This window comes from Hypomesus nipponensis, chromosome 17, assembly GCF_054491055.1.
Source record: "Hypomesus nipponensis isolate SF chromosome 17, ASM5449105v1, whole genome shotgun sequence".
Taxonomy (NCBI): Eukaryota; Metazoa; Chordata; class Actinopteri; order Osmeriformes; family Osmeridae; genus Hypomesus; species Hypomesus nipponensis.
The window spans coordinates 17,490,250-17,502,567 of NC_140377.1; the positions used below are offsets into that span (position 1 = coordinate 17,490,250).

General features: G+C 38.7%; 1 protein-coding gene across 1 annotated transcript; it reads right to left on the minus strand.

Annotated features, from left to right (window-relative positions):
• Positions 1 to 10,326: 10,326 nt before the first annotated feature.
• On the minus strand, positions 10,327 to 12,100 carry LOC146253759 (tryptase-like). The gene is made up of 5 exons (XM_084676932.1): positions 12,046 to 12,100; positions 11,710 to 11,881; positions 11,124 to 11,398; positions 10,847 to 10,980; positions 10,327 to 10,656 (listed from the first exon to the last, which is right to left on the minus strand). The coding sequence occupies exons 1-5, from the start codon at positions 12,095 to 12,097 to the stop codon at positions 10,501 to 10,503; spliced, it is 789 nt and encodes a 262-aa protein (XP_084533058.1). The 5' UTR covers positions 12,098 to 12,100; the 3' UTR covers positions 10,327 to 10,500.
• Positions 12,101 to 12,318: the final 218 nt, after the last annotated feature.

The following is a 12,318-nucleotide window of genomic DNA, read 5'->3' on the forward strand; positions in this document are numbered from 1 at the left end:
GTTGGAGAAAAAAAAAAAAAAAAAACTGTATATCCTGTACCACGGCTTGTTTGATTCGGCCAAAGCTTAAATAGTTGTAATTCAATGATGTTTTGACATATCAAGGTGAAATTGCGCATGGCACTTCAGAACGATGTCATCCTGTTTAACTAAACATATACTCAAATTTAAGACAGACTCAGTGTAGCTGGATTCGAACCTACGACCTTATACTTTCCAGGTCACCGTTCCAGCTCGTTGACCTATTCTCAGTGTTGAATATTAGGATGTTCAGTTACTGTTAAAAAAAAGCTGTTTCTCCAATGGTGAGCATTGTCAGATTTGGTCCAAGTTCAAACAGCTGTAATTCAGTCATATTTTGACATAACAAGGTGAAATTGTGTACGGTACGTCAGAGTGATGTCACCTTAAAGCCTATTAGGTTTGAAAAACCATCATTCAAAATGACATTTGATTTAGTGACACAAACATATTGAGTTAATGTGTACATTTACATAAATACACCCCTTTCAGCCATTTTGTACTTGATTCAATTGCCTTAAGTAACATTTTTAAATAGGTCAATGATACATATATGTACCAAGTACCCCGTCCTGCATGTTTTAGATATTTCCCTGTTCCAACACACCTGATTCAAAAGAATGGTTGTTAACAGGCTTCTGTATAACTAGATAACAACCCATTCATTTGAGTCAGGTGTGTTGGAGCAGGGAAACATCTAAAACATGCAGGACGGGATACTTAAAGGGGCAATTGACTGGGTTTTTGGGGTATTTCACACTGTTCCTTAAGGTCTCCGAATAGGGTATGTAACATTGGTTGGGTTGAAAATGGCCCGGGTGCTGTTCTATGCCCTCTGACAGATCCTCTGAAATGTTCCCGGGCAAAAACACTAGCTTTTCTCCTTTTATGGTATGCTCATTAATATTTAGATAAGCTACGCGCTGATTGGTTGGTTATCAACAAGTGAAGCTGGGAGCAAAAACGCAACACAGCCAACAGCAGCACTCGCTGAAACACCGAAGTTGGAGACTTGAAATAAAAACGTGCAAATAAATCTATTGTGTCTACACAACACTGTTTTCAACAGATTGACTATATAATTTGAAATGATAACATTACTTGTTTCCACTTCTGTTGTTGAAGCAAACTGGATTGACTTGGGTGGGTAGAACGTTAGGCTACAGCTTAGCAACCAAACCATATCCTGATTCTACTCGGCTTCAGTTAGCTAGCTAGCTCTAAATAACTTGCTGAAAAATAACATGACCAAGATCTGGACAAACATGCATCGTGAATTGTAGATTTACATTATACAGGTTATTTATTTGAATGAAACACAGTCAGGAACATGAATCAACGTTAGCCCCATTGCCAATAAACTACGCTAAATTATCACACATTCTACCTATGCTCTTGCGTTAGCAAGCTAAACTTGTTTACATGCCTACAGTCTAGGTGTTACTACTAACGGTTACTAGCAATGCTAACGTATCCTGTATCAAGCACCTGCCTTTCTCCAGTTCTTTCAAATAGATTATCTAGACAGGCGTTAGCAATAAGCCAGACTGCTGTTCGTTTTCTGGCTATTTTTCGGAAGCTTCCCTTCTAATGCCGACTACAGCTAGTCTAGCTAGAGTCATTTGATGTGTGTAGAAACGTATTTAGCATTCTACCTGGTATGCTATATACAGGAAACGTTAGCATTGCTAATAACTGTTAGCACAACATCATACTGTCCTTATAGCTTGCGGTTGCAATGAGCATACGGTCGGAACAGCACCTCTTTCCAGGTTCAGCTTCCTAGCAAATCCTGCTTGAAATTGTCTAAGGTTGTCAAAACTGTCTTGGGTGAAATGTTCAGAGCAAATGAATGATTGAGTGTCGAACTTCGCCGGGATCTTTTCATAGACAACAGCAGCCATGCCTGTTGAATGTTTGGCTCCTTGGGAAGACTGTGAGTGTTAGCCTTCCCTGTACAGCCTGGAACACAGCATTTACGACCGTGGTCCATTTTCAATATCCTTGTTATAATTCAAAACGTTCTTCTTTGTAATTCCTTATAAGTAGCCTACACAGAGCAGCACGCAGCTAAACTAGTATCGGAGATAGACGTTACCTCGGGCTGGTCTGGATGTAAATTCTGGGGCGTGACAAAGATACAGACCAGAGCCAATAAGAGGGCGATCACCGGTCCTACGTAGGACCGGTAGCTTTGTTGAAAAGCTAGCGTTTTACAGCCAAGTTTTTTCTTTTTGAGATTTGAATAGGAAAGAGGTGTCAATGGACTTTGATATTCACGGTATGTTCAGTTTACCCACCAAACTGTCGTTATTCAAGTATGACAAGGTCAAATCGGTTTTGCAGTCAATTGCCCCTTTAAGGACCAGGGGGTGTTCCATCAACGTCGATTAAGGGAAAGAAAGACTTATTTCGCCTAAGTTCCATTACATTAAGATGGATTATTCCATCAGATGATTAAGGTTCGGAACTAGCCTGCTCCGTGTCAGGCTAACAGTCTAGCTAAACTAAAATGTGTTGCAAATAATTTCAAACAGACGGAAACAGAATCTTAAAAGATAGTTCCGTCGAGTAAATTCCTGTACGCAAAGCACTTTAATCTTAGCCTGGCTCTGCCCTCCTACGTACTTCAGCTCAATTTGGATTTCGCTTCAGTAGTAGGTCTGGGAGCTAGGCTCTGAAGTCGGTTTCTAGAAACACATTTTTTGTAGGTCCAATCAGCGAACAGAGGGAGTGGTTGAGAACGAGGACGTTAATGTTGTGCACTAGTTTGAGTAGTTCAGTAATGGCGGCGGAGAAAGATGCAAGCGAAACTATTCTGCGGTTGTGGCAGCAACGCTGCCGAATATCCATAGGTTTAAGCCAGAACAAGAACATTCCTTGCTGAATTTTGTTGGTGGCCATGATGTTGTGGCCCTCCTCCCCACGGGGTTCGGGAAAAGTTTGATTTTCCAGCTACGGCAGCTAGCTCCGTTACAGTAGTGGTGAAGGAGTTGGCTAAGGCGAACGCTTGCGATTGGTTATGGCAAATCAGAGTGGCTCTGGGCGGATCCAATAGTTTTAAACTTCAAGCGAGGACCCGCCTTCAAGGAAGTTAACGTTTGTCAATGGAGAGATCCCAGACCCTCTGTACAAATGCAATGTACGAGGGTCTGGTTAGGACCAGGCTACTTTAGTCTGTGTTCGGAAAGGTAAATTCAGACTTTTTGAAGTGCAGACATGAATGATTCACGTGTTTAGGCCTACTTCATCTCCAAAAATATATATTAGTTTAAATTAACAAGTTAAGAAATAATGTCACTTTATCTGTTGTCAAATTCCATTGGTTAATTGACATAAACTAAGCAAGACAAGTTATAATCAGTTATGGCGCATCCAGTTTTTGACAAGCCTGTGGTGGATGAAGGTGCTCAGATTATACAAAGAGCGTTTATCCCACCAGCTCCAAGGGACTAATATCTGTGGGAAAAGTATAGGTTCAGAAGGCCCAGCATAGTATATCTAGATAGATTTAATTGTCATTCTTAAAAATACATAATATATATATATAAAATAACACTTGAGCAACTCTTAAGGATGGCAATGAACACATAAGAGCAGCCTACCATCCTTTGTAGAAAGTAATAGAAAAGAGAGTAGACACTATAATAGTTAGGTGGGCCTAGACTATGTAGTCTGCGGGAATTACACACAAGGAAGCAAACTCACTATAGCCAAGCCTTGACACTGTTCAGTCTGTCTGCATCTGTCTATGTCTTTGCATGTGGGACATTCTTGAACTATGCCAGGAAATATGAAAGGTATACCCTGCTCCAAAGCAGTACCTGAATATTATCATCAGTTTTTCTGGTAATCTTGAAACAAAAAGAATCAAGGAGACTTTTTATTCAATTGTATAAAGCATTTTCATTGTTTAAAGTAGCCTATATGTTGACAAGCTTCTACCTCTCCTCTGGCTTCCCCAATATTATAGGTGCAATATACTGTCCCCATGGGTGTATCCAGGCCCATTCGAAGACTCAGGGGGTGTCTGTCTGGTGCCCCCATGGTTGATAGTATTCCTAAAATGCCCTTGAGTGGGAACATTTAGACCAAGTGCCCTACTGTCTGCCATTCACATTGTGAAATATGCTTGAGTGCCCAGGATGCCCCACACAATGAATGACAGTGTGCCCTCTATTAATGTAAAAACATGTCTTAATGAGTTCCTTTATAGTATAGAAAATGTGATGCAGTACCCATTATAAGGTGCCCTTATAATGGCCTAAATTGGACTGTTCCCATGCCTTTACTTCCAATGGAAAAAGGTGCTGTTATGAAGTGCCCTTTTATGCTGCCCCTACATGACCGTGTCCCAAATGTTGCCCTTTCCAAAGAAAACAATTAGATGCTGTGCCCAACAGTCTTCCCTAATGTTCCCAGCAGGGCATGTTTTCCCAAAGTGAGGCTGTGACAACACTTGGCACAGCCACAGTCTGTCACTGTCCAAGCCCCCTCTGGATCTGTGTAGGCAGACTATGTTAATTGGAAATACTCTTGATATAATAATGATAGTCATGCTGAGCAATTTTAAATGACTGTTCTGCCAAACAAAGTGTGCAGTTTGGGTCACCTGCTGATCTAAAAAGTCAGTGCTGGATCTGTGCAATACTTGTCATTTCTGTGAATCCCTATTTTAGTCATGGTTATCTTTCCCTTTTATCTTAAAGCTCAGCATTTAGCCTATCAGTTAATAAATGCACGTGGCAAAGTTATTTTGAAGTAATTTATTGATTTTGTTCAAGATGTGAAGACAAAAACATTATTAGCCCACATAAAGTGCAATTAACCATGGCCTACAGTGTTTTGAATTTAATCCTACAATTTTCAATTGCTGCCACATTCTTTTTTGGGCTATTATTCTCAATCTCCTGTTGAGAATATCGGCCATAGGCTAGCCTACTGTCAGAACGGTTTCATACAGCTCATCAAATTACGCTAATTGTCAGTAGGCCTAAATGCATATGCATATATATATATGGTGGGTCTACAATTTACGCATGTTAACGGTTGTAATGGTTTGACTATGGAAGCAAATCGTGACCAAAATTCAAATGAAAATGTATTTCCAGAAATGCTTTTTCATTTTAAGAATGTGGCTGCATTATTTGACTCATAAATAAAATGAGTAATCAATCATTCTATTTGCATTTTAATTTTCTTCTTTAAGACTGCTCATTCTTTCACTTAATTAAAATGAAAACGAAAAAGACATTTGAAATTTAATTTTCAAAATATGCCTCAGCAAATAGATACCAAAATTCGATTTGAAATGTAAAATTCGAAAATGAAAACGCATTTCCAGAAATGCGTTTTCATTTTAAGAACGTGGCTGCAAAATCGTGACCACAATTCAAATTCAAATGCATTTCCAGAAATGCTGTTTCATTTTCAAGAACATGGCTGCAAAATCGTGACCACAATTCAAATTCAAATGCATTTCCAGAAATGCATTTTCGTTTTCGTGTTCTGCCCGCAAAGAACTGCCCATAATTCGAAAACGAAAATGCATTCTGAGCGGCGCAGCAGAGTGACGTCAGTAGCCTCTCTTCTTCAGCTACCTGCTGACCGAGCTACCCATCTTGTTCGGTAGGGGGCGGTGTGCACATACGCATTGCATTACATGACAACATTTGCCGGGAAATTGACTGAATTGCCGAGTCTTTAGAGGACACATCACAGATTATGGCGCTCCCTCTAATTGTGCTGATACTTGTAAGGTATTTTCTTGTGTGCTTTTATTGTGACAGGGGTGTGTGGTTCTGACATTGGAAGAAAGTGAGTGGAGTGAAATGCTATGTGTGGGGGAGATACAGTAAAGATGTACAAAGTGTATGGAGCTAAAGCTGACAAAGGTATCTGAATTTGAATATGAAAGTTAATAAATATTTGTGTGTCGATTTTCATAAAACTGAAATATTTTGCTGTTTAATATATCATATCTGAATTATTTGTATGCAGAATTTAATAAAACTGAATTATTTGATCCAAAAATACACATTTCAAAAATTCAGATTCTTGAAATTCAGATTCTTGAAATTCAGATTCTTGAAATTCAGATTCTTGAAATTCAGATTGCTGAAATTCAGATTCAGATTGCGGAAATTCAGATTTTTTCTGAAATAGGCCAAAGGTGAAACAGCTTGCTTTCACAGGGAAAAGCAGACGATTTCAGAACGACCGAACTTTACCTCAGAACACAAGCTCAGTTGCTAATTGGAGGAACAGTCTTGAGCAAGTGCTTATGAAACTTGTAAACACTTGTGTCTTCTCCTTTGCCAAAATCGGCAGTTACTGTTACCAAGTGAGTCGAGACAGACTCGGAGGGCGGAGACCGATGGAAGACGTGGAACAACTGGCAAAGCTATAGCCTATATATTTATGTTTCGTTGTTTTCTTTTCTGTGTTGGATTTCTTTTAAGAGCTTGATGCCATCAACATCCAGCCTGATATAAAATCATGAACTTCAATTGTGTCTCTTTATTATAATACCCACACAGAAAATCCAGGTTGAATCAAGTACTGTATTGCTAATAGCCAATTTTGGATGGTCAAGCATATTTTTCATTGTCTCCTTATTCCTATCAAAGTCAATGTTCAGCCTATAGGCTATGTTCATTTGCCAAGTGACATTTCAACTCGGTTATGGTTAGTGATATATTTGCTTTCTGAGAGATCGGACATAGCCTATTTAACAGCATATAAGGAGTTATCTATCAGAATATATCTGTAGTGCGGCCGGGTGTGATTTGATTCATTGTCCACACATCATCTGGAAGTCAGTTTCGATCAAATACCAACTATCTCCATACTACATCTTGCCGACGTATCTTATACACATCGGGCCGACGTCGGCAAGAAGTATGTGTGCTATCCCAGATGATCTGGGTCTTCCTCAAGCAACTAGCGACTCAGTTTGTTCTACTCGGTCACGGGCATCAGACTCAGATATATTATTAGTTTCTACTAGCTCAGCTAATTCTATCAGTGTATGCACAATTTGAGGGAGCGCCATGATCTGTGATGCGTCCTCTAAATACCCGGCAATTCAGTCAATTTCTAGGCAAATTTGGTAATGTAATGCAATGCGTATGTGCACACCGAACAAGATGGGTAGCTCGGTCAGCAGGTAGCTGAAAAAGAGAGGCTACTGACGTCACTCTGCTGCGCCGCTCAGAATGCATTTTTTCGTTTTCGAATTATGGGCAGTTCTTTGCGGGCAGAACACGAAAACGAAAATGCATTTCTGGAAATGCATTTGAATTTGAATTGTGGTCACGATTTTGCAGCCATGTTCTTGAAAATGAAAAAGCATTTCTGGAAATGCATTTTCATTTGAATTGTGGTCACGATTTTTCAGCCACGTTCTTAAAATGAAAACGCATTTCTGGAAATGCATTTTCATTTTCGAATTTTACATTTCAAATAGAATTTTGGTATCTATTTGCTGGGGCATATTTTGAAAATTAAATTTCAAATGCCTTTTTCGTTTTCATTTTAATTATGTGAAAGAATGAGCAGTCTTAAACAAGAAAATTAAAATGCAAATAGGATGATTGATTACTAATTTTATTTATGAGTCAAATAATGCAGCCACATTCTTAAAATGAAAAAGCATTTCTGGAAATGCATTTTCATTTGAATTTTGGTCACGATTTGCTTCCATATTTGACAAGATGTCTCCCTTGCCATGTCAATTGCGGCAACATTGCCCTTTTTGGGGAGAACTCCCTAAAAACTCAAATCAATTTACGCTGCTGAAACAACACCCCTCTGCTGCTTTACTCTTTACTTTTTGCGACATAACTCCTCCTACTACTTTTTGACGATCGCCTGATCTGGGCGCCTGATCTGGGCTGCACAGTCTAAGCTTATTGAGGTCTAACTTGAATTAGCGTTGCCTGTTAGTGGAATGGAACGTTAGTGGAACAGCTTGAGGCTTAAATCTAAGTTGACGTTTACCTCAGTGAGACTTATTCGTGTTAGCACGACTTGCGTTAGCTACGTTGATGGAACACCCCCCAGGGTTGAGAACCACTAATCTATGGTATGTTTTGTGTATTGTTCCATACACGTTATCTTAGTCAGGATTTGGATAGACCTTGCTTTTTAAGCACAGCTGGGTTCATGCTTTTCACCATTTGATGTGTGTTCCAAGTAGCCTTACTTGGCTGTCCTGTCTGATTTAGTCAACTAAGACATTTTAATGTAGTTCATTGGGAAGTTTTCAAAATCTTAATATTGAATGAGTTGATCTGAAAAACTATTCAGATATCTGGCATCATTGCCAGATGATTGCCATCATTGTATCTTGCAAAAGGTCAATGTCAGCTTTACATTCAAGTATCCTTGTTTTTGGCTTTTGGACTTAAAAGGAATTTAATGCTGTTTCACAGTAAACAATAAACATTTCAAGTGAGCTGTGGATCCGATTTGTCATCATTTGGTGCTTGTATTTTTTTGGTTGCAACTGAAAATATTTAATTATTAATCGTAATTCACTTTAATTAGTTTTCTCAACCTTTTCTAAAATACATATTTTTTTGTTTTTAAAACTCAGAAATTAAATATTTTTTGAAGCAGAAATTTTAATGATTTCAACAAAAGATTCTAAGTTAGAAAAACCTTTTTGTTTCATTTCAAAACTCAAGAGTTTACGTTTGACTCCAACAAAAAAATGTAGTGAAGACAGTTGTCTTGAAATTGAGTTATGTCCGCTTTTTTTACGGTGCAGCAAAACACCTCTCGGAACAGAAAAAGCTATTAACGGTCCGATAAGTTCAGCCGTATTGCTGATGAGAGATACTGCATTTTTTATCTGTAAGGCCTGATTACTTAAATGTAAAGGCAACTATTATGGAGTTCGTTTTCAAAAATATAGTGTGTAGGACTGATGAGTTAAGTTGAACACATTTCATTGGGTGTGCTTGCCGAGCAGCAAGGCACAACCTATATTGTATATATATGTATATATATACATATATATATCTATATATATACATATATATTTAGTTATTTATTCATTATTATTATTCATTTTCCCACCCTAACTCGTCCTTCAGTTTTTGCACTACATAGACAATGCCGGTGTCTTTGTCGGTTTGTATTGGTCATGATTGCGTTGCTTGAATTGGATTTTATGTTCCGTTGCATGGTTTAGGCTAAACTAGCTAGCCCTTCGACTGGTTAATTCATGCAATTCCCACACAGCGATAATTTACAAGTAGTTAGCTAGCTCAACTGTACAACTTACCATGACCATTTACACACAGGATTGCCCAATTTCTTCAGCGTGTTTCAGCTATGTGAGGCTGCCAGAAAGCCTGTACCCATTACCTCTTGTACTAACGGAAATGAAAAGAGAACCCTGTTTCATTTTACACTTCACTCTCAGTATTTTAAAGTGTAAATGAGCAGCAACAAATGTATGTTTTTAGGTAGGCCTATGCATAATTATTTAAAATAAATATAAATATTTGTTGTAATATTTTATACAACATTTACCCATCTGAATTGTGACTGAGGTGACAGTCAAATTGGTTTCTTCTGCTGTGAAAGCCAGCATTAAAGTGCATTCAGTTTACCAATAGTCTCAATCAGAAAAAAAGACTAATTCATTTTGACACAATAAAACGATAGTTTTAGGGTTCTCGACAAACAGTACCTTCTAGTAATCAGGTGCGGACTGGGTGAAAAAAGTGGCCCTGGAGTTACTGTCAGACCGGCCCATTCAGTACACGGCGAGTTGCCCACTAAATGCATCGCACGTATTGACTAATCAATTGGCCTACTTGGAAAAATACCCATACACTTAATATTATTTTGGATGATTACAAAGAAATTACATCATATATATATTTTGTTACGTTGAACGTTTGACGTCTATAAGAACACATTTCAGAAGACACGTCAGAACATTTTCCAAAAATAAGCACCATGAGTGTGAATATAGATTGCGAGGAGTATAAAAGTCAGTCAGTGTTTTAGATGGTCTTAGAGCAAATTATGTGTTCAAGCTGTGTAAAATGGAAAATAGTTGGAGGTGCTGGCAATGTCAGAGGGAGGGCTGGTCGGTGATGGAAGTGGGCTGGTATTTTGGAACACCCCAACCCCGTCGGCCCACAGGGGATGCCACCGGTATCCCCGATGGCCAGTCCGCCTCTGCCGGTATGTACTTGACTTCGCTTCTTGAGAAAACCTGAACATAACTGATGAACTTTTCAGATATTCCACAAAATTGCTCAAGGTACGAAATAAGTAGATGCTTACATTTATTCATGGGTAGTGACAGGACTCAAAGAAAAATTACGTAAATATTGTTTGCATTTTTGCATCTAAATAGAAACATTGAGCTTTTTTGGATGCGAGCAGAAAGGCAACAGCTACTAATTTGGGGTTAGCAGAGCTAAATAACAGTCTAGTCTAACAGAAAACTTTTATTTAGAAGTGAATAGTTTCTTTGATGAATTGGGTGTATTTGTCCACTCTTGTATAAACCCCTGGAAAGCCACATTCTGATGGCCCAAAACTCACAATGCCCACCTGGACAAATCCTCCATGCACTGTACCACACACCAGGGGTCCACCAGAATCCCCCTGTGAAGAAAGCAACCAACATAAAGATGCATTTAAAATGTATGCAAAATATTTACGTGTGTATGTTGGGGAGATTCCCTTTAATTTATACAATTAAAGAAACCTTTGAGTTATTCCGGGTCAAATTGTGTAACATGGAAATACTCAAAACAAAAATACATTGATTGAAACATCATTGATTATGACTTACTAGACATGCGAGACGCTTCAAATTCCCAGCACACAGCATATCACTAGTGATGCCAGGATACACATCCTTACAGGCACTTTGTTTTACAATTGGCACTTTTGCCTGCTGGAGGGGCCGTTTACCATCCAATGGCTCTAGAAGAGATGGAGAAAGGCAGAGTAAAAGAGAAAAAAAGACATGGCAACATCCTTTAGTGTGTGTATGTGAGGGAGGGAGTTTTGTGTGTGGACCAGTGTCTGAGTATGTGATCAAATGCACAATACAACATGGAGCTCACCATTGTTAGCAACAAGGCCCCAGCCAGTGATCCAGCATTCAGAATGTTGAGCAAATGTCTCCTGCAAGCCAAGCAAGTATACAGGAGCCACTGAGGAGGTGAAGGTAACCTTCACAGACAGCTTCACCAGTGCAATGTCATGTAGAATGACTGAATACTCTTCTTCATAGTCAGGGTGACTGACAGTGTAGGATATGCCCAATTCATACTCTGATGGTCCTTCCAGGCTGAGTAGACCCAGTCGAACAGAGGAACCACCCAGGTTAAGATCTTCACTGTACAACACACACACATTTATGTGAAGTTTGTATAACATTATTTCTATAAATAAATGTAGCATGTTAGCATAGGTGCATTGTGTTGATAAAATGGATGTGTATGTGTAATATATTAGTTTTGAAATACTAAGAAAAATGTATCATCCATGTCAATATAATTTTCTTTTGTGTAATCTTAAAAAAAGCACTTTTAATGTAATAATAAACACTGGTAGCAGTTGTAGATTGGCAAATATACAGGACATGCGCTCAAACCTGCATGCACGCATGATATAGTCTAGCTCTCCCCTTTGTCACTATAAACGTACTCATTCAGGCAGTGTGCTGCTGTAAGAACCCATTCATCAGAGATAAGCGTGCCACCACAATAATTCTTTCTATCCAGACCATTATAAATGGTCAACTGGGCCATCCATGGCCATCGGCCAACAGGGGCATCTTCTCCGCCCATGATGGAGCTCTGAGCTTGGTTTCGAAACCCTAAGCATGAATACGGATTGATTACAGGATGGATACACTATTGGCAATAAAATAAATATATATTTTTAAATCTTTATCTATTTTATTATTACTACACATAACAGTGTCATGTAAAGATATGTGTGTATATATATATATATATATATATATATATATATATTTACCTGCAGCATCATGGACCAGCAACGACACAAGCAGAAGTGCCCACAAACTCATCTTGTATTCCAACCAAACAGGCAACGGACTGGTGTAGAGTTTTATACACCACAACAAAGATACCATCAGTAGATAAACTACACTACACACAGACACACACATACACACACCACTAAATGATACCTTATCTTGTAAAACCATTGGCTCATATCATTGCAGAACCACCAGTCAATGTGCAACTAATGTCTTCAACACCATTACATGAAAATAATTGATTTAAT

Excerpts from the sequence above, each read along its gene's own strand:
- LOC146253759 (XM_084676932.1), bottom strand. The coding sequence starts at position 12,097 with ATGAGTTTGTGGGCACTTCTGCTTGTGTCGTTGCTGGTCCATGATGCT. Across the intron at positions 11,882-12,045 it reads GCTGGTCCATGATGCTGCAG|GGTTTCGAAACCAAGCTCAG; the intron begins GTAAATATATAT and ends ATTCATGCTTAG. Across the intron at positions 10,657-10,846 it reads TGAAGCGTCTCGCATGTCTA|GGGGATTCTGGTGGACCCCT; the intron begins GTAAGTCATAAT and ends CTTTCTTCACAG.